This window comes from Cricetulus griseus, chromosome 8 (assembly GCF_003668045.3).
Source record: "Cricetulus griseus strain 17A/GY chromosome 8, alternate assembly CriGri-PICRH-1.0, whole genome shotgun sequence".
In the NCBI taxonomy this organism is placed as follows: Eukaryota; Metazoa; Chordata; class Mammalia; order Rodentia; family Cricetidae; genus Cricetulus; species Cricetulus griseus.
Genome location: NC_048601.1, coordinates 85,073,766 through 85,095,822, shown reverse-complemented (window position 1 = coordinate 85,095,822; position 22,057 = coordinate 85,073,766). Strand labels below are relative to the sequence as shown.

General features: G+C 38.8%; 1 protein-coding gene across 7 annotated transcripts in view; it reads right to left on the bottom strand.

Moving 5' to 3' along the window:
• The window catches only part of Pde1c (phosphodiesterase 1C), a 258,046-nt gene that overhangs the window by 113,880 nt on the left and 122,109 nt on the right, over nucleotides 1-22,057 (bottom strand). The window contains exon 1 of one of the 7 annotated variants that reach the window (XM_035448644.1): nucleotides 19,171-19,234. The exons of 5 other annotated variants lie outside the window; for them this stretch is intronic. In XM_035448644.1, the coding sequence (XP_035304535.1) occupies nucleotides 19,171-19,175 (5 nt within the window). In that variant the 5' untranslated portion in view covers nucleotides 19,176-19,234. Of the gene's footprint in view, nucleotides 1-17,456; nucleotides 17,822-19,170; nucleotides 19,235-22,057 lie in introns of those variants that run through there. One more of the 7 variants, XM_035448645.1, reaches the window with a different exon arrangement.

Here is a 22,057-nt window from a genome sequence, read left to right as displayed (position 1 = left end):
TGAAGGTTCTAAATTTCTGATAATTTTCTTGCTCTCAGATATGTGTCTTTTAGTCTCTAATTAGATATAGGAAAGACACCACCAGACATCACCAGACACCACCAGACATCCCTGAGACTCTCCCTATCAAAGACACTTTGTTCAGCAGTGGCTATAGAGAACCATAACCCTACAGCCTACAGATGTTTCAAGACTTATGGGAAAGTATAGAGTACCACTATAGCCACAGAAGACTATGGAAAACTTAGATGCAAGTAAATTGTGTTGACAGATAGGAAGAATGCCCATAAGAAGAGTAATAATGGTTGTCCAAAATGTGGATGAGTGACAAACTAAGGATTCCAGATCATCCCAGAGAAACGAAGAGGCACAGTCTCCTTACATAGAAATCATTGGAACAGAGAAGGACAGGTGTGGGTGGCAATACAATGTATTCAGGCGATCAAAGCATGGTAACCAGGGCTGGGGAGGAAAAGTACCTCTTTGGGATGTTTGGTAGCCAATGATACCAGTAGAAAATAGTACAGACCTGGAAGTCAAATGTAGATTTGAGTGTTGCCTCACAAAGTATTGTCTATGCACAGGTAAACTAGGTAGCTTCCCTGAGGATTAAAAAAAAAAAAAAAAAAAAAAAGCACCACGCAACAAAGTTCAGAAGTTGATATAAAGGTCAAGTGCCATAATAGATATACGATGAAACTCTTAGTAATTCTGTAAGATGCTATTGATATAATTACTGTCATTATTGTTAATCAAAGGTCCTGATCCTCACAGACACCCAGACAAGAAAAGTCTTGGCAGAACACTTAAGATCACTGTCATATCTCCATTGTATGTGGGTCTATGCAATCTGTCTCACCTTCCTGATTTCAAAGCATCCACAAGCTTGCATTAGCAAGATGGAATAGGTGCAGTACTTGACAAAGTTTGCCCTTGAATCTGGAACCTTAAGACATTTGGCTACCCCAAAACCCCATATACCCCAGTACATGGCAAATTGTATACTACTCTTTTCCTGGTGTTTATAAAAATGACTAAAATTTTTTTAAATCCTAATTTGTCTTGAAAAGTGGACCAAAAGTATTGGTTATCCAAGTACAAAGTATTCAAAAATTTCAATAGCATGGACTACAGAGAAGATTTAATTGAGGGCAGTCTCTACTGTACTGGCAATGTCCAACACACAGACATGGTGGTCGGTGGATCTGGAGGCGACCACCAGCCTTGCATTAGGAATGATACTGGACAGTCAGCAAGATACAAGATGTTGGCATGGAAGGTGCTGCCAGTCATTCATGTTCAGGGGGCAGCCTGTCTGCCAAGGAACAGAGAGGGTGCATCAAGGAGCCTGGCTGCTTGTTGACTAAGATCGGACACTCTTTAGCAAGACACATTCCCAGCTAAGCCTGCTTCTAACTCTAACTCTCAGGAGCTCAGACACTGCTAACATGGGCTCTCAGTTGGAAAAGCAAATTGAGAGAAAAATTCAAACTTTAAAAACATTTTGCCTTATCTTAGAGATGAAAGATTCTAACAGAAATTCATCATGAATGTTTTGTTAGGATACATCTTAATCCTAAAACCCAAGAGTAAAGGACAGATTGGGAGAAAATAATGAGGGAAACTATGACTAATAAAACCAGAAGGTATCACCTTCCTGGAACAGCTTCCAGGGGGGTATATAAAAGCAGTTTTAATCAAAATAAAAATGTTGGTAGGCTAAAGAAAACCCAGATAAGCAAGTGAGAACAGACATTTTTTAATAATCAGACCAAATAGTGAAAAGAAAAAAAGTCTAACATGCACCATTATGATTTTTTATCCTAAAGAATACGAAAAAACAAAACTGGAAAAGGTTTGAGAAAATAAAACATATTGCTTTAAAAGTAGCAAACATTCAAGCTGGCCATAGGCTTTTACTCTGTCACACACCAGAATGCAATTTCACAGTTGCCTCAACTTTTTTGAGAACAATGTGGTATAATTAAAAAGACATCCATATGCTTGTGTAAAAGGATTGCTGTACATATGTGTGGACAAGTGCAAAACATGGCAATTCATATGCTTCCCACAAAGGAGAAAGAAGCAGCTTTAAGGCACACTCTGGAAAGTGCTCAGCAAACATGGCGTGCTCATTGTCCCTGGTTAAATGACACATGGATGCAGGGCCTGGATGTGACTGACTAAACTTTACTGAGCAGATGACTTCTGAAGGAGTCACAGAGATCAGCCTGTCTCTGCCTCCCAAGAGCTGGGATTAAAGGCGTGCGCCACCACAGCCTGGCTAAGGAAATAAAATCTTAGAGACAGGAAATAGCTGAAGGTTGAACCAGATCTGCATTGCAAGTGGGTCAGAGGCATACGATAAAATGATGGAAAGAAAACTTGGAATTTTTTATTACCTATTTTTCTTCTGATGTAATCTTAAGGAATAGAAATACTATGTTTCTTAAATGTGTAAAAAAAGGAAACAAAAAAATAAGAGGCCAGGGGAAGGGGTGGGGAGATACTCAACTTTTTAGTAGTGCTCAAGAGAACTTCTGGCCTAGGTGCTAAATGGGAATTCACTTCATGAGCACCCAAAATAAGTTCATGAAGTAAGAAAAAGAGGGGGGAGGGAGGGAGGGAGGGAGGAGGGAGAGGAGGGAGGAGGGAGGGAGGGAGGAGGGAGGAAGGAGGCAGCAGCAGGGTAAGGGGAGATTAGAGGGAAGGGGAGAAGGAGGAAGGAGAACAAAGGAAATACACAACAATAAAAATAGTCTGTCAGGATTCATAGTTTCCAGCACTCCATCCATTTCTGTCACTGTGGCTGCCAGTGAGAGTTCCAGGATAAACGTGCAGTTCCATTTTAGGAAGAGTTTGTGTTTTCAACACTTGGCACGATGCCTCTGTGAGGCTGTGCATCAAGACACTGAGGATGAACCACGGCATCTTCACACGGCTTGCCCATTTCTTCACACAAACCCTCTGCTGGCTCTGAGCTGCAGCTTCAGTTCAGCTCTCTATACACCGTATTCCAGAGCAAATTACAGGACCAGAGGCCCCTAGACTCAGCCAGTATGTGCAGTGCAGAAAGATATAGGAAGGGGGGATGAAGAAAAGGCTGGATGCTGTCTTTTAGAACTCAAAAAGTAGTTGAAGTAAAAATAAAGTCTGTTCCGCCCCCACAAAGACAAGTGTTCTAAAACTTGTCCAGCAGATTTCACCAGGAAGCAACTTATTCAACAACTTGAAGACAACCTGCTTGGGGAAGAATTAGGTATAGTTTTGCTCCCAGATAAGCCCACTGAAACCCCACAATATCCTTGCCTGGAGAGCAGATATGTTTGTAAAGCTTAATTCCCTTATACATGGGCTGGAGATATGGATCAATAGTAGAGTGTTTGTCTGGCATGCACATCCTAGGTTATTGAATCCCCAGGAATAACAACAACAACAATAGTACAGAGAGAGAGAGAGAGAGAGAGAGAGAGAGAGAGAGAGAGAGAGAGAGAGAGAGAGAGAGACAGAGACAGAGACAGAGACAGAGACAGAGAGCATCAGAAAGTGCAAGCAAAATTACAATTAGAAACTTACACAGAAACACTCTCATATCTGTCTTTTGCTCAAGGTTATTTCCCTCAAGGGTGGATAAAGAGCTCATAAATGCCTCTATGGTCCATAGTAACTACTGTCTCAGACTGATTTGGGTTAGCTTTACAGAATGTGGAAGGCAACATGATCTCTTTCAGCATGATAAATCATGAGCCCCGTGTTCTCATTTGAGTAAAACCAGTCTGTTCTAGTCCATCATCTCCATGTACCTGCATCTTACACTCTGCCCTCTCTACAAAGAGAGGGCATGTCCTCTCTTTTCTGCCACTTACCTAAATGTTATGGATAATAAAACAGCTCCTCACCAGGCATTGGTGGCGCACGCCTTTAATGCCAGTACTCGGGAGGCAGAGGCAGGCGGATCTCTGTGAGTTTGAGGCCAGCCTGGTCTCCAGAGCGAGTGCCAGGATAGGCTCCAAAGCTACACAGAGAAACCCTGTCTCGAAAAACCAAAAACCAAAACAAAACAAAAAACCCGGCTTCTCTGAAAAGGGTACCCCACACTAACTGTGGGCTTATACTTTAAAGCCAACTTGATGACCTTATTTTTTCTAGTGATTTGTTTGTTTCTACAGTTACTGGCAACTAATTAGGTTGGGCATATTTGAAACACTCATTCAATATTTAGCATTATTCAGAATGCCTTCTCTGTGAAGACACAGTGATGGGATCCAGCAATAAAGCAAAGAAATGGATCTCTTTCCAAGCATGAATCACATCAAGGGAGTCCCATGCACATGACGGCAAAGATGTGATGAACCAAAAAGAGTTGTCTCCATCCAACACCAGCTTCCCTAGAGAAGGCCACAGTCAGAGCTGCCCTGCAGGACCCAGGTGCTTCACGAGAGGCCAAGCAGGGACACAAGATGGGATGGAAAGACGGCGGACTCCAGACTGGGAACCTGAAAATGCCATTTGTTTATGGAATTCCATAGGGGTCTGGAATTCAGGGGCACACCAAGAGATAAAATGTTAGAAGTCAGCAATCAGACCACAGTGGGCTCAACATGCCTAGTTACTGCAACTCATCTTTTTTAGCAATATTAGGGAGTCTGTGGACATTTACTCAAGGGAAGCAAGGTAGCCTGAGAAGGCTGACATTTCCAAAAGGTCAACCTAACATTAGACCAGAGGGACACCATGGTTACTGCACAGTTGGGGCTGCATTGCAGAGACTCTGCATGTGTGTATGGAAAACATGCACCTGTACTAAAACCATTTCCTTGCTATTTCCCAAGGAAACAACCCTGCAGATATTCTATAGTATTTGCATTTTGATAGATATTATAATTAATTTAAAAGACTAGTTTCTTATATAAAAGATGTTTATAGGTTATAGGCAAATTCTATACCATTTATTGAAAGGATTTAAACATCCACAGATTTTGGATGCCTGCTGTGAGGAGGGGTTGTTTTGGGACCAATAGCCATGCATTTCTTTATCATCCAAGGGATGGCTTTAGTATGTGCTTTTATTATAATCAGTACTGTTTGATAGTGTGGTACAAATACTTTCTCAAATGTGGTGATGTTGAGCCACTTTGATAGAGTATTGCATGGCTCTGTGATATGGCTGCTTGCTTCATATGGTTTCTAGCTTGGGAGTTTGCCTGGGAGTACCTGGTTTGTCAGTCAGTCAGTGATCACCAGATCCCAAACACATCAAAATCGGCATCAGCAAAAGCCTTTTACTCTTTAATCCACAAGCAAAACAGAAGCACACAGAGGGCATTTAACAAGCTGTTGCACTCCAGTGAGTTTGTCAGTTAAGCAAAGAATTCATTGATTCATTTATATATCGCTATACAATTTGTTAATTTGTAAAAATCAAAAGGCTGCAGTAGATTTCAAATGTCTTTACAAAATTGATGGCAGCACACAATAACACCACTGCAGCTCCCCTGCAGCAGAGCACAGCTTTCTCCCAAGCCCTTGGGCATCATGGCATCTGAACTGAGCATTGCCGTACCTAGGGAAAAATCTATTCACATCTTGCCAGGGTCCAAATGAAATTTTAAATAACAGCAAAATAAAATGACAGGAAATGTTCTAATGTTCTGAAATTCAGGGATATATTTCTAACAGACTCATGGTAAAATTTTATATCCGAAATTAATTTTAATGAATAAAATGAAAATATAGCATATCAAAAATTATGGCATTCAGGTAACACGGTATTCAGAAGGATATGCACAACCTGAAAGAGAATATTGGAACAGGAGAACCTCTCACAGTGAATGACATCATTATTTATCTCCAGAGAAGGGGCAAGTTAGAACAAAGAAACTAAAAGCAAACTTGAGACTAAAACTTGAGCAGACAAGGAGCCCAACAGCAGAAACAATTATCAAAGTCAAGTCTTCGCCTGAACAAGGCAAAATAGCAAAGGTGCAGACTACCAATATTAACAATGAAAAGAACATAGCTGCATATTACACAGACATTTAAAAGGCTATCCTAAAACCTTCCTGTAAACATACTGAAAAACCAAGGCAATATTGGAAAGTTCCATTAAAAACTTAATTTATCAAAATGGACATGAGAAAAATAAAATAGTAATTCCATACCTATTAAGTAAGCTAAATCAATAATCATAATTTAATTTCACTTCAAAGAAAACTGTACTCCCGTATCACTTTACTAGTAGCTTCATCTACACCTTTTACCACAAGAAAACCACAAGAACCTCCCAGAGAACTGTGACGGGAAATAATCAGGCAAGGAAATTATGAATGGAGACTTGACAAAACAATCTCTCCTGTTAACAGACACACCCCCCCAAAAAAAAACAGGTGTCTAATAAAGTAAAATCAAACACTGGAAACATGAAGCAAATGGAAACAGAGTTGGTTGGAAATCAGAAAATGATTGTAATTCACCGTTTCAAAGGGAATAGAAAAGAGGCACCCTGTGATCTGTGCAATGATGTGAGGAGCTAGTGATTACAATGCAAAAAAAGTAATAAATGAATTTCCTGTTTGACCACAACAAATACCACAGCGAATGTCACGAACAATACTCAAATATGGAAAGCTTTCCTGTTGATACAGCTTAAAATTGAGTGTGCCTGTTATCATGTCTTCAAGACTGTATCTTAGGGTGTAGCTGAGTGGCACAATGCTTACTCAGCATGCAGAAGGCTAAGTGCTAGCAAGATTATGATGATGATGATGATGATGATGATGATGATGATGATGATGACGATGATAACAGATTATATGAGAAGTCTTCACTAATTCAAATTAGTATATTATACCATCTACAAAAGGAATCAGTATAAGAAAGTATGTGAGAATCATTTTTACAAAAGATTTAAAAGTCCCAGAAAAAGGGCCAGCAAGATGGTTCATGCACTGAAGATAGTTGCCACCTGGTCTGATCGAGGAAGAAGAGAAGGAGGAGGAACAAAAAAGAAGAAAAGGAAGAGTTTTGTTCCATGGAGCTGTAAGGTAGAAAGACAAAAACAACTCTGTCAAATTGTCCTCTGACTCCATGTGTGTTATGACTTCCTCATGCACACACACAAAATAATACTTTATGATAAAAACACATTGCAAAGAATTCTCAAAGAATGAACAAAACATTTTAAATATAAAAAATTAAAATTCAAAATCTTTAAGAGAAACATAATGTCTTACACTAAAAGAATTTTGAATAGTCTAAATAAGTTGGGTGATAATCCATGTTTATGGAAATCTACCATGTTAGAAATAGGAAATCAGGCTGGAAAGATGGGTCAGCCATAAAAGGCTAGGCTCACAACCAAAACTAGAAATTAAAAAATCGCCCTAAACTTATCTGTAGATTCATTGTAATGCCAAGTACATTTCTTACAGATTATTTGTTGGGAACTGGCAGTAATTCCAAAATTCATTGAGAAAGGCAGAGGAAATGCATTTCTCAATGCATTTTCATTGAGAATGTTTCACATTAAAAAATGTTTGAATGTGAAAAAGAACAAAGTTGAAGGATTCATATTCCCCAATATTAAGACTTACCACAAATTATTTAATTCTGGGTCTGATCCCACTGTCCCTTTACTCTTTCAGCCTGCTTCCCTCAGCATCAGCTGGGAAGTCAATGGGTATGCACATTTACTTTTATAGTAATCTAAGTACAACATAAGTAGACAAAGATATCTGCTGAAGAAGACAGAAAAAGGAGAAGGGGAAAAGGGAGGGGGAAGAGTAGGAGAAAGAACAGGAAGAGGAAGGGGGGAAGGAAGGAAGATGAGAAGAGGTAAAGAGGAGGAATAAGGAAAGGGAGAGGGGAGGAAAATGAGGCTGCCACCATTACTAGTAAATATGATTTCATTTTTTAGCCCCCTAAAAACAATGTCCTAAAACAATGGTTCAGTTCACTACAGCAGTCCACTCTTTGGCTGCTCAGTGGAGCCCATCATGACAGACTCTCATGGCTGCGATCCTTTTGGATTTGTGAAATTATGGCTCAGGATCACCCAGTCTCCACAACAGAGCAAATCTTTCAGAATTTATCTGTGGGTGGGACAATGGGGTGTACCTGTGTGCCAGCTGGACACAGTGAGTAGGACAGAAAGAAGCCCCTTCATCTTCGCTACTATAGCAGGTATCACAAGCCACTCAACAAGTTAACTCATGTTAGCTAGAGTTCAGTGCTGATCCCATGCTTTTGGGCCTCTTGCCTTGAATTTCATGGTGAAGAAGTGTTCCCAGTTAGCCTTGGACTCACAATCTCCATGTCTCAGCCTTTAGTTTCAAGTTGTTTATCACATCCAAATTCATTCCTGGCCTTAGAAAGGGTTGGTTTTGTTGATGCTGTGTGTTTAAAGTTCATCTTCTGCTGTTTCTACAATCTGTTTTTACTTCCACTAAACTCACACACACATGTGTTTGAAAAAAAAAGTGGATTTTTTTTTTTTTTTGCGTTGTCATTTAAGGGAATTGTGGTTCTTAAGTTTGGCTCTAGGTGTGTCAGTCTTAACTAATATAATGCACTTCACTGACCACTGTTCTTCCAGAGAAAGAAAGAAGAGAGAGAGAGAGAGAGAGAGAGAGAGAGAGAGAGAGAGAGAGGAGGAGGGGAGAGGAGGGAGAGGGAGGGAGGGAGGGAGGGGAGGAGGAAGGAAGGAAGGAAGGAAGGAAGGAAGGAAGGAAGGAAGGAAGGAAGGAAGGAAGGTGAGGGGAAATCAGAATGCAAAAAAAAAAAAAAAAAACACATCATCTGGCATCCACCCTGCCATGCTGAGAAGACTGAGGAGGAAGTAGGCAAATCTAGTAGATGCCATTTCCCTCACAGTTTTCGAGGAACTCCCCTGCTGATGAGCATGCCACATGACCAAAGACACAATCAGCAGTGAAAATATCATAGAGGATAGAATGGGCAGAAATGAGAAAAGTTTGCAGTAATCCTCAGTGAGGCAGCAAATCCAAATGCCTCTCCTGCCTTCTGAGTCATCCCAGCCGCACAGCTCTTGTTTTCCCACACTGAGTATTCTTCGTCTATCCAGAACTACATCATTTTGATATGGCTACCCAGAGACGCAAGATGCTGAGAAGAGCTAATATCACAGCAGTAGAAATAATTGTAAGCACAGCACACAATGTGCCTAGGAAAGTCTGCGCTCAGACAGAGAGAGAGGGAGGGAGAGAGAGAGAGAGAATGAGAGAGAGAGAGAGAGAGAGAGAGAGAGAGAGAGAGAGAGAGAGAGAGAATGTATGTTAGTTCTGTTGGCTCTCCTAGCACAAGCACTGACCACTTTCAATGCTTGTATGGCAAGGAGAATACTATCTATCCAAGATGTTCCTCCACTGGACAAAGAGCATCAGGAAGGAAAAGTGAAAAAAAAATTAAAGACATTTATTCCCCTCTATTCCCACCGAGGGCCAACACTGTGAGTAAGTATGACAGTTCCCCAATGATTCTGTGCCTGCTTGTCCCCCCTCCCCCTTAAGGGTTACCAGGAAACAACATAGAAGGGCAGCTGCAGTCACTTCAGTTCACCTAGCACCAGGGTAGCAGGACCAAATCATTTCAAAAAGGTAAAATAATCTGTGCTTCTTGCGCTTGTTTATTTGTTTGCTTTGTTCTAATCTGGGCCCTGATTTTTTTTTTTTTTTAGTTTTTTGTTGTTGTTTTTGTTTATTTTTCTAAAGAGAATGAGAAGGAAGGCATGGAGTTGAATGAGTGGGAAGATGGAGAGTAACTGGAAGGAAATGACTCAAGGAAAACTGTGATCAAACTATACTGCGTGAAAAAAATCCATTTTCAGTTATAAGAAAGAAGAAAATAGCAAAAGTATTTTAGTACAATGACCAAAAATTCTCAACAAATTATAATATATTTCAACTAGTCACTAGAGTCAAGAGAAATCCTACTTCACTAAATAAAAATAATTGTTTTAAAAATTAGTAGACACTAATGATAGAGTAAACTAGAACAGTCAATAGACAACTCTAAAGATCAAGTTCTTTGCATATTGGAATTGCAGTGACTTATAAGTGGTATTTTAGTATCCCTGGATCCCTGGATCAATTGTTGCATTAGTATTAAATGTTAACCCTGAGTATTGTATAATAGGTACTTAAATTATCAGGACAGTTGTTTTTGTTTTGTCAAAACTTCAAAGGTATGTGCCTAAAATGGGAAAATTATTCCATAGTGAGATTTGTCCATAGATTGTAGCCTGAATCAAGCAGGAAAACACTTGGTCAGACTCAGTCATTAATATAATCTGGAGTTTTTACAGCTGCCTACAGGATGCCCAATAATTACATTAGTAACTTTAACCAAAGGGGCCAAATGAATATTTATTTAATAATAAAATAATCAGTCATGTTTAGTTATGTCTATCATGAAGATAAATATGATTGAGACAAGACAGAAAATGGGTATTTCCATCTTAAACTTATGCTGACCTTCAGTCTTGGTTTCCCCTAGAAATTGGAATGTTAAGAGAGTTGAGACAGGAACCAGCAAACCAAGAAGGCCAGACTGTGTTTGGATCCCATCTCTCTCCCCTTAGCATTATTCCTCTTCTACTGATATCCAATGTCAATCTAGCGAGTCAACTCTGTCCCATTCTGATTCTAACCTATGCATCTTCATTCTCCATCTTTTCATTTTACATTTGCCTTTGCTAGGTTTAAAAACAAACCCCAGGCTGGCCTGGTGTGTGGAGTCTCTGTACTTTATTATCACGAGAGCTGGAAGCTTTTCAAGTATCTCATTGCACATCTTTACCCTTCTCTTTACATTTTACTTTTAGCTAAAACTAAAACATCTCCCTGCCCCTGTCCTCACTGTTTCCCTTCAATATTAATGAGTTATTATTCATAATGTTATTATCTTTTTTCTCCATTGACATAATACCAACCACTAAGTTTTGTTTTTAACCAGTCTGCTTTCCCCATCTCTCTCATTTCCATTCATGTAAATAGTACCATCAGTGTTTCTTCACTTCCTAAGATGATGGAGGTTTAAGGTGTTGTGTTTTTTTTTAATTTGATGATTATTACTCTTGATGTTGTTGTTTTGTTTTTTATTTATTTGTTTTGTTTTGTTTTGCTTTTTTAAAGACAGGGTTTTTCTGTGTAACAGCCCTGGCTGTCCTGGACCTCATTCTATAGACCAGTCTGGCCTTAAACTCAGAGATCCACCTGCCTCTGCCTCTTGAGTGCTGAGATTATTATTTTATTTTCATAATGTGCATCACCACTAGCACTGGAAATATTTGCAGTATTCTATTCTTGGTGAAGTGATTGTGACAAAAGCCAGTCCTTCAGAGAAAAATCACACACATCAACACTACTATACCACAATCCCTCTGGAACTATAGTGATTGAATAAATAAGTGTGATTTTAAAGGAATTCCAGCCAATGACCTAACCCCAGATCTTCAAGTCCTGATGCAAACACAGAAGAAACATGAAAAAGCAAAAACAACAAGGATTTTTACAAAATTTATTAATCTTATAATAATGGAATCTAATGACATTAAATTAAATGAAATCTCAGATAAAGAATTCAAAAGAATTATTACAAGTATGCTCAGAAAATAAAGCAGGAAAAAAATAAATTCCTAAATGAATTCCAAGAGAACACAAATGGTTGAATGAAATAAGAAAGTCAAAATGGTATATTACAATACATGGAAGTTGAATTCAGTAAAGAGATACAAATTTTGGGAAAAACAAAACCAAATTACTGGAATGAAAAGTTCCCTAAGGCAAACAGGGAAAGCACAACTAGAAGAATAAGTCATGGGTAGGATACAATGTAATGTTGGAGGGCTAAGATGAATTAATAAAGTGCAAACAGAATATTCAAGATCCATGAAACACCAGGATTCAAATCTAAAGATTGAATCTAAGAATTTCATGTTAAAGGCATAGAAAACACATTCAATAAAATCATATCAAAAACTTGCTAAATCTAGGGAGATATTTATCTATGCATAGGCTACCTTTAGAACACCAAGCAGGAAGAGAAAAAATCTTCTTGATGTCACATTATAGTCAAAATACTGAACAAACAGAAGGAAGAAATCATGAGAAATCACAAGAGAGAAACACCACATCACATATGAAGATAGTTCCATCAGAATAGCAGTAGGATTTTCAGCAGAAACATAAAGCCTGGAGCGCATGAATGAAGTACTGCAAACATTGAAGGACAAATATTTCTTGTGTTTATACAGTAAAATATCTATCATAATTGAAGAAGAAGACACACTTTCCACAATAAAAAACAGTAAGAGTATTCGTGACTACTGAACCAGCTGCACAGACACGCTGAAAAGGAATTCTTACACTGAAGAGAAAGACAAACTCATCCAAGGAGTTTCAAGAAAAAGAATCACCCATGCTAGAACCGTTGTTAAACACAAGGAATCAGAAAACAGTGAATACTACAAAACCAAGAAAATGGCAAAAAATCAATACATATCTTTCAGTAATAATGGAATAATAATAACAATCTAAATCCCCCAATTAAAATGCAGATTAAAATTTAAAATATCCCAACTTGGTAACTCAGAGAAAGACACTTTACCATCAAAGATGCAAACTCAAAGTGAGAAGGATATTCTGAGCAAACTGAACTTGGAAGCAAGAAATATTGCTGTTCTAACACCTAAACCAAACAGAAATAAAGGTCATTTCATATTGATTAAGGAAATAATTCATCAAGAAGACATTGCAGTTTTAAATATATGTATCAAATATTTGGGTACATTCAATTTCATAAAACAAATACTGTCCAGTAAAACACAAATGAACACCAATACAATAACAGTGGGTAACTTTAATACCCCTCTATCACCAACGGATATGACATTTTGTTAAAAAATAGACAAACATCTCAATTAAATGATTTCCCAGGGCAAACAGGCTTAATAGTGATCTATGGAACAGTCCATTCAAAAACAAGGAACACACATTCTTCTCTACATCCATGGAACTAAGAAAGTTCAGATATACAATGGAATAAAACTAGAAATCCACAGTAGCAGAAATTACAGAAAATACACAAAGTCATAGGGATTAACTATATATTGTTGAATGATAAACTGGAATGTGGAAAAAATTTAAAAAGCATACAAAAATTTCCTATAGATTCAGTCCATTTCCTATCAAATTTCCAATATGATTCTTTGGTTAATGGTTAAAATAACTCCAAAACACAAATGAAAGCACAAACACCTAGAATAGCCAAGCCATTCCTGAGCCAAAAGAATGATGCTGGAGGTATCATAATCTCATTTTGTTAATAATCTCGAGTGTGCCACAGAACTACGGTAACAAAAATAGCATAATATAGGTGCAAAGATGGACATGTAGGTCAATGGAACAGACAGATGTAAATACATTCATATCTAGCCACTAGAGTTTTCTTTTACACATATGCAAAAATACACCATTACTGCTGAATTAGACTCCAACCTATGAATTCTGAGCCTATCCTCTACCTAGATACTGCCTCAAAGAATGAGGGTTGTGCTTTCCAGGTCCAGCCTCAGCAATAAAAGCCCCAGTAGACAATCTTGGTCTTTCTCTCAGTGTGCCAGCACCCGATTGTCTCCCAGTAGACAATCCTTCTAATAGACCTCACAGACTATCTGTGAAGACTTCCTAAAGCCTTTGGAAAAATCCTGCTTCCTGTCACCAATTACCTCACCATGGAAATCTGCTCAATATCTGATTTAACAATGAAAACTATGGCTTAGGTGGTATGTACATATACTTCTTGCTCTATTAAATCCAGTTTTTTTCTGAGTTTTCTTGGGTCCAAAGAATACTATGAACATACATACATACATACATACATACATACATACATACATACATAATGTAGATGATGTCTAATAGGTAATACCGGTTATGTAAATGTATTTATTTTCCTCTAAAATTACTAATAGCATTTTCCTTGAATCTTAGATTCACAGTTGATGCCCCTTAACAACATGAAGATCAACAAGGAAGAGCAAGCAGCTTTATTTAAGGGTAATAGAGTGGGAGATTTTAGAAATAAAGATCAAGATGAAAAGAAATAGGAAAAGCTGTGTACATTCTGATAGGGTGTAATGAGTGGTGGAGAGAGGTGAGAGAAGATGATGACTAGAGTACAGAAAACTAGGAGCCGAAGGTTACAAACTGGGAGGACTTGGAAAGGCTACTGTGCTCCAACTCTTCCCTGTGTCCTCAGGGAAATGGGATATCCCCCTCTTATGACAAATGGAAGCATCTCCTTGAATGAGGTTCCCGTGACCTGGATCTGGGGAGAAAGGAGAGAGAAGTCTAGAGGGCAACCTCCCTGCTATTTCTCAGATGGAAAAGCATTGTTATTTTATGGTCAATGTCCTAAGCTGGGGTCATTAGCACCACAACTGTACTTTCCTCCAGTAAGCAAGCCACAGGATCCCCAAGGATGAGGAACATGTCTCAAGCCAAATTGGTCAAATGAAACTAAATTGTAGGTTACTTTGGAAACGCAGCTGGAAATACTATGGGGAGTTCTATACAGATGCAGGAAGTAAGGTCTCAGAAATCAAATTGAATGCTTTGAGACATAAACTCAGTAAAAGTCAGGAATTTACAACAGTTTTCTACTCACACTGTAGGTGCTGCAGCCTATTTTCTTATTATATTGCTTTTCTGAGGTGAAAAGCCAATGCATTTACTCTGAATTAAGTTTGTATTAAGTCAGTTAAGCTCTGTGTAGGCACTAGCAGAGTAGGGGAACTTTGGCATTGTTCGTTCATTCCTGTATTTATTGATCATCCCTGGGCCTCACTCTGATATAAAACAGGACCACAGTAAATCAGACAAATCCCACTGCCACCCAGAGCTTACATTTGAGAGACACAGTGATCAAAAGACTGCCTTAGCCTGAATCACAAAAGTTACAAAGCACATCACTGATGGAAGCAACTCGGGGTCCAGCCCCACCAATTCTCCCCCCTTTCTGTAGGAACTGGGCTGCTTTTCACTAGCATTTGATTGTAAGGTCAGGTTCTAGATTTGAGGCTGAGAGGGCCATGGGCTGTGAATTACTGCCAAGTCCTGTGTGAATGACATATTCTCTATATCCTTTAGAGGGGAGACTCCCATGGAATTGGAACAGCTCAAAGTGAGACAGTCCCATTTGACAGAAAAGGCATCACTCCCATCACAGGTAGGAAGACATGTTATCTGCAAGTCGATCCAGTCCTGACACAGCTTTTGTGTCATATACAGCAAGCTCTGAAGACGGCTAGTTGTCATAGGTCTTATTCTCTTTTTGAAGATGAAAGATGCGCTTGATCATGTGCTCTAAATTCCCAGAGGTTAGTTTTGAGAAAAATAAGATTTTAGTAGGCATTGATTGCATTTTAAGGGTTTCGAGTTCCTTTCGGGATTCAGTAACTTTTCACCAGTGCAGCCATCAAATGAGTTTTGCTCTTTAAAGCAAATTAATGTCAACCTAAGTCTGAATGAGTCAGACCCGTGACTCTCCCTGCACCAGGCTTCATTATGCTGCTGCCATGGAGCCTTGGAGAGTCAGTTTGAAGGCTTTGTGAATATGCTGTGAACAAGCCTGCTGGAGAAATGGTTTTCTTAATGACTTAATGACATTTTCTCCAGACTGGGTTGGAATAAGTTGTTTTTGCACATAATGAATAAAAGAAAAAGATCAAGACATGGGAAAATTACAGAACTTGGGCAATAATGTCTTTCCTCCCCCTAATTACTATATTGAACTTACATTAAAGACCTGACAAGCTATCAATCCTGATCCACACTGCAATTCCCCGTGTTCCTTCCTAGCAACCAGATTCTTCAGTAAAATATCCCCCCTCAGTCAGAAGGTTGGGTGTCCAACTTGTCTTATCAAATGAGCTCATAAGCAATACCTACCACCCCTGTGCTCTGGAAAAAATCCACTGAGAAGTGAAGTAGTGAATTTTTCAGATTAAAATCATTGTCTGACTTAAAACCTATGGAAACAATATAATAATGTTGAATGCCATCCACAGCTGCATTGATTAAAGACTGTCCATGGCATTTAGTAGCGAAGGCATATCCAATACTAAGTCACACTAAGTTACAAGAAGTCAAGGTGATTAGACTTCCACAACTAGAATGTAAATTCATGTATTGATAAGTTATATCAAACAGATCTATGAGTACCTACTGATTTTTCAACAAGCTCATTTTCTATTTCAATGACAGATACTAAATATTTAACAGAATGCCCTGCCTCATTTGCAGCTTCCATGTGCTAAGCTCAAAGGAAAGATGGCAGGGACAGCCTGTGTCACAGTTTCCTTTCAGTCTAATGTCAAAGTTTTGGAAATGAGATACCTTAAATTAAACAAAAGTTGTAACTAACTGCCAACTGTAGTGAAATATACCGTGTGTGTGTGTGTGTGTGTGTGTGTGTGTGTGTGTGTGTGTGTGTGTGTGTGTGAGAGAGAGAGAGAGAGAGAGAGAGAGAGAGAGAGTATTTGCATGTATGCAATATATACAGGTGAGTTCTGTAGGCTCACAAACAGCCATGTGATTTCTCATCCATCCTGTTGTTGAGTATGTGAGAAAGTAGGCATGATTTAGGAAGAGGAAGGAGGGTGGGAGGAAGGTAAAGGGGAGAGAGGGGAAACAGAGATATAGGTAGAGAGATGGGGCGATGGAGGAGACTGAATTGAAAAACAGTGGTTCCTGTTTGAGGTAAGCAGCTGAAGACCTAACTTTCTATGAACCAGTCATTCCCATTTTCTATGCCCCCATCACCCAAGGCTCTTTTCTACAGTCTGGGGAGTTAGTCAGGTTAATCAATACCAGCCCATATCATTTAGGCTTTCTAATTTCTGCTGACACCTCTTTCCTTCTGTCATTTCCTCTGACCCATTTTTCTTGCACATTGTCTTCTTTGATGCTTTAATGCCAAGTAGAAAGGTTTGGAGATGAGCTGAGGCAAGCCCATGGGGTTAGTTTATCATACGTAAGCAAAGAGCTCTAGCACAGCATATGGGGATACTCCTATTTCACCCAAACTCATCTGAGCTGAGACAGCTAACATCCAACTGGAGTGCAGATGTCAAAAACTAGAATGGTGTCATTCTGCCTGTTTCAGCTACCTTTTTATCTAGGACCAGGTTATGAACAAATAACAATGATGATGATGATTGGGAAGGATACAAATAAATTATGCTGGTATAAGACTGGAATTCAAAATTGACTTTACATCTACTGTTCAGGGATGGAAATTGACAGGAACATGTGTCTCCTAAGATACAGTACATTCTTATAGATAAGCATAAGTGGCAGTCTCTTGATCTCTAGACTGCAGCTCCCATGATATAACCCAAAAGGTATAAGTTAGAGTTGTGACATTAAATTCCTCACCTTGAGTACAGCTGGCAAGGGGAGATGTCTGCTTCCTGGACAGCAGTCTGGTGTGATCTCAGGGGTCACTCCTGGAAGCCAGGCTGAGAGCCCACTTTTCCTGCCCTCCCAACAATTTTGTGAATGTTTAACACTGCCTATAAAACTCTCCTGTGCTTAAAATAACCATGGGGTTTTCTACTGCCTGTAACTTAATTTTGGAGCAGATAGAGAGTGTGACAGGGACAGAATAAAGATTATCAGGCAAACATCAGGAGTTTGTACAAGTCTCAGAAATTCATGGAACTTTCACATACTGAGACACAAGATAGATCACATACTGAAGCATTAAAGAAAGTATCAAACAACATAGGGAAATTGAAATAACTCATAGCACTGTCTCTGACCACATTCGGATACATCTAGATAGCAATAACAAGAGAATCACAGAAAATACACAGTCATAGAAATTAAAAGCATGCTATTGAATGATGAATGAGTCACTGAAGACATCAAAAGAAAATTAAAAATTTCTAAAATTGAATGGAAATGAAAATACAAAAAAGTCTATGGCTACAATAATGGCAGTCCTAAGTTTATACATCTAAGTACTTGCATGAACACCCCCCCCACAAAAAAAACAGAGAAAATTCAAATCCACAATTTAATGGTATACCTTATAAAACCCTGAAAAAATGAGACAAACCAAAACCCCCAAACAATCGATGGAGATAAAATAATTAAGATCACAGAAAAAAAATCAATAAAATAGAAACAAACAGCTTCCAAAAGAAAACAATATAAAGAGCTAATGAAATGAAGAACTAGTTTTTTTAAAAGAAAAATTAGGCTGAAAAACCCTTGAGTAAATTAAAGAGAAAATAAGTAAGTAACAATAAAATTGGAGATTAAAGTGGAGACATTACAAACAGTTGCCAATAGAAATCATAAAACCATAAGGATATATATTAAAAACCTACATTCCACTAAATTAAAAACATTAAAAGAAATATATAAATTTCTAGATGAATGTGACCTATTAAAATTAAACCAAGATGGAATAAATAATTTAAACAAATCCATAACCAGCAAAAAGATTGAAGCAGCAATAAAAAGTCTCTCAGCTAAAACAGCCCAGGACCTGATGGGTTCACTTCAGAACTCTACCAGAGTTTCAAAGAAGAGCTAATGCCCATGTTAATCAAACTATCTCATACAAGAGAAGAAGAAGAAGAAGAAGGAATTCTTCCAGGCTTATCTTACAAAGTCAATACTACCTTAATTCTAAAGCCAAACAAGAAACAACAACAAAAAAGAAAATTTTAGATTGGTCTTCCAGTTACACACAGATGCAAAAATTCACAATGAAATACATGGAAGTGGAACTCAAGACCACATCAAATACTCACTGAACTCAAGCTGATTTTATTAAAGAGGTGTCTGGATGATTTAGCATATGCAAATTAGTAAGTGTAAGTCATCACGGAAATGGACTCAAAGATAAAAATCACATGATGGTCTCAATAGATAATAAACAAAACAGGCCATTAAAAAAATCCATCATCAATTCATAATAAAGGTTATGGAAAAGTAAGGGATGGAGGGAACATCCTCAACATAATAAAGGCCATGTGTGACAAACCTATAGTCAACACCATGTTAATGGAGAAAGATTCAGAATAGTCCCTCAGAGGTCAACAAGACAAGCATATCCACTCTCTCCAATCCTACTCACCACATGGTAGAATGATGGGGAATGTACTTCTGCGTATGTTCATCTTATTGATTGTTGAATAAAGTACTGTTTGGCCAATGAGGCAACAACTTAGGTGGGACTAGGAGTCAAGGAGGATTCTGGGAAATGTAGTAAAGAAGTGATGATCCAGGCAGGAAATGACATAGCAGGGAGACTCATACATAAACAAGGGAAGAAGGAAGTGGGCCCCTTCTCTCTTCCTCCAGAGTCACCATGTGATCCTGGGATGAGGATGCCAATGGAAGGCATCCAATAAGATAAGTCTTATAAAATATATAGATTTATGATAATTAAGACTGAGCTAACAGATGAGAAATCCTAGTCATTGGCCAAGCAGCATTTATACCTAATATAAGTCTCTGTATATTATTTGGGACCCTAACTTGGCGAGCAGAACTCGGGTGGCTGGCAGAAAGCGCCCACGTGGCGGTAGGGCTTGGGTGGCTTTTGGTGAAAAGACTCATCATAACAGTAGAAGCCTTAGCTAGAATGATAAGCAGAGAAGGGAATAAAAGGGAGACAAATAGGAAGGGGAGAAGTGGAAGGACCTTGTTTGTAGGTGACATGGTTTTATATATAAGATGCCCTCAACACTTCACAACAAATGATAAAGAATCTCTTAGAGCTGACTAACACTTTCTGCAAAATGGCAGGATGCAAAATTAACTTATAAAAGTCAATAGTCATCCTGGGGCCAGAGAGGTGTCTTAGTGGTTAAGAGCACTTGCTACTCTTGCAGACCGTGAAACACCTACATGATGTAAAACCATCTATAACTCTAGTTCTGACCTCTGTGAACACTTGGCATACATGTAGTGCACATACATGCATGCAAGCAAAATATTTCTCATAAAATAAGAGAAATACAATGTAAAAGAATTTTTTCTTTTTTCCCCATTTTTATTTAAATTAGAAACAGGATTGTTTTTACATATCAATCCCAGTTCCTGCTCCTTCCCCTCCTCCCCTGTCCCCCACTAATACCCTACCTATCCCATACCATTTCTGCTCCCCAGGGAGGGTGAGGTCTTCCATGGTGGGGTATTCAGAGTCTGTCAAATACTTTGCAATAGGACCTAAGCCCTCCCCTGTGTGTCTAGGATGAGGGAGTATCCCTCTTTGTGAAATGGGCTCCCAAAGTCCATTCCTATGCTATGGATAAGTACTGATCTAGAAGAGGCCCCATAGATTTCCCAGGCCTCCTCACTGACACCCACATTCATGGGGTCTGGATCAGTTCCATGCTGGTTTTCCAGTGATCAGTCTGGGGACCAAGAGCTCCCCCTTATTCAGGCCAGCTGTTTCTGTGGGTTTCACCAGCCTGGTCTTGACCCCTTTGCTCATCATTTCTCCTTCTCTGCAACTGGATTCCAATTCAGTTCAGTTTTTAGCTGTGGGTATCTGCTTCTACTTCCATCAGCGGCTGGATGAAGGCTCTAGGATGACATATAAGTTAGTCTTCAATCTCATTATTAGGGGAGGGCATTTAAGGTAGCCTCTCCACTGTTGCTTAGATGGTTAGTTGGTGTCATCCTTGTAGATCTCTGGACATTTCCCTAGTGCCTGATTTCTCTTTAAACCTATAATGGCCCCCTGGAGAGGGAGCTAGGAGAATGAGAAGGGGAGAAGAGGAGGGGTGAGGAGGACATAAGGTAGCAAGAAGGTTGTGTAGGGGGAAGAATAGAGGAGACCAAAATAAGAGGTACCATAACAGAAAGAAATTTACATTATTGAGAAACGTTTTAAAAATCAGTAGCCTTCATATATACCAATGACAAATACACTAAACAAGAAATTATGAAAACAATCCCATTCAGAATGGTCACAAAAATAGATAGATAGATAGATAGATAGATAGATAGATAGATAGATATCTGGAAGCCTAATCAAAGACATGGAAGACCTTTACAATGAAAACTATAAGACACTGAAGGAAGAAATTGAGGAAGACTCTAAGAGACTGACAAATATCCCATGCTCACAGACCAGAAGATTTACTATGGTAAAATTGGTTATACTACCAAGCCCATCTACAGATTCAATGCAATAGCAATCAAAATTCTAGTGCTATTCCTCACAGTCAGAAAAACAATGCAAAAATTTATGTGACAGGAAAATGACCAAGGACAGCCTAAACAATCCTAATTAAAAAAAAAATACTGTATTATATGGTGACAGAGAAACAGATCCATAGATCAATAGTGTAGAATCCACACAACTCAGCTACCCAATTTTTGGCAAAAGATTTCAAAACTACATACTGGAGAAAAAACATCATCTTCAAAAATGATACTGGGAAAATCAGATATCAACGTGTAGAAAAATGAAGCTAGATTACTTTGCCTTACTTTGAACAAATTCAACTCCAAATGGAGGAAGGATCTCAAGAAAGTGCTGATCCTTTGAAACCGCCAGAAGAAGAGATAGAAAATATGTTGAAACTCATAGGAACAGACAAAGACTTCCTGTTTTCAGATTGGCTACCTGATGCGGGAAGTGCTTCTGTGTATTTGTCTTACTAGATGATAAATAAAATAGTTTGGCCAATGAGGCAGCAAGTTAGGCAGGACTAGGAGTCAAAGAGGATTCTGGGAAATGTAGTAGAGAAGTGGTGTTCCAGGAAGGAAGTGATATAGCAAGGAGACTCATATTTAAGTAAGGAATAACAGGAAGTGTCCCTTTTCCCCTTCGCATCCTCCAGCAGCAGGATGTGAGCCACCCGCAAGACAGGGAGCCAGTGAAAGGCATCCTCTATAAGATAAGTATTATAAAATATATAGATTTATGATAATTAAGACTGAGCTAACAGATGAGAATTCTAGTCATTGACCAAGCAGCATTTGTCCCTAATATGTCTCTGTATTAT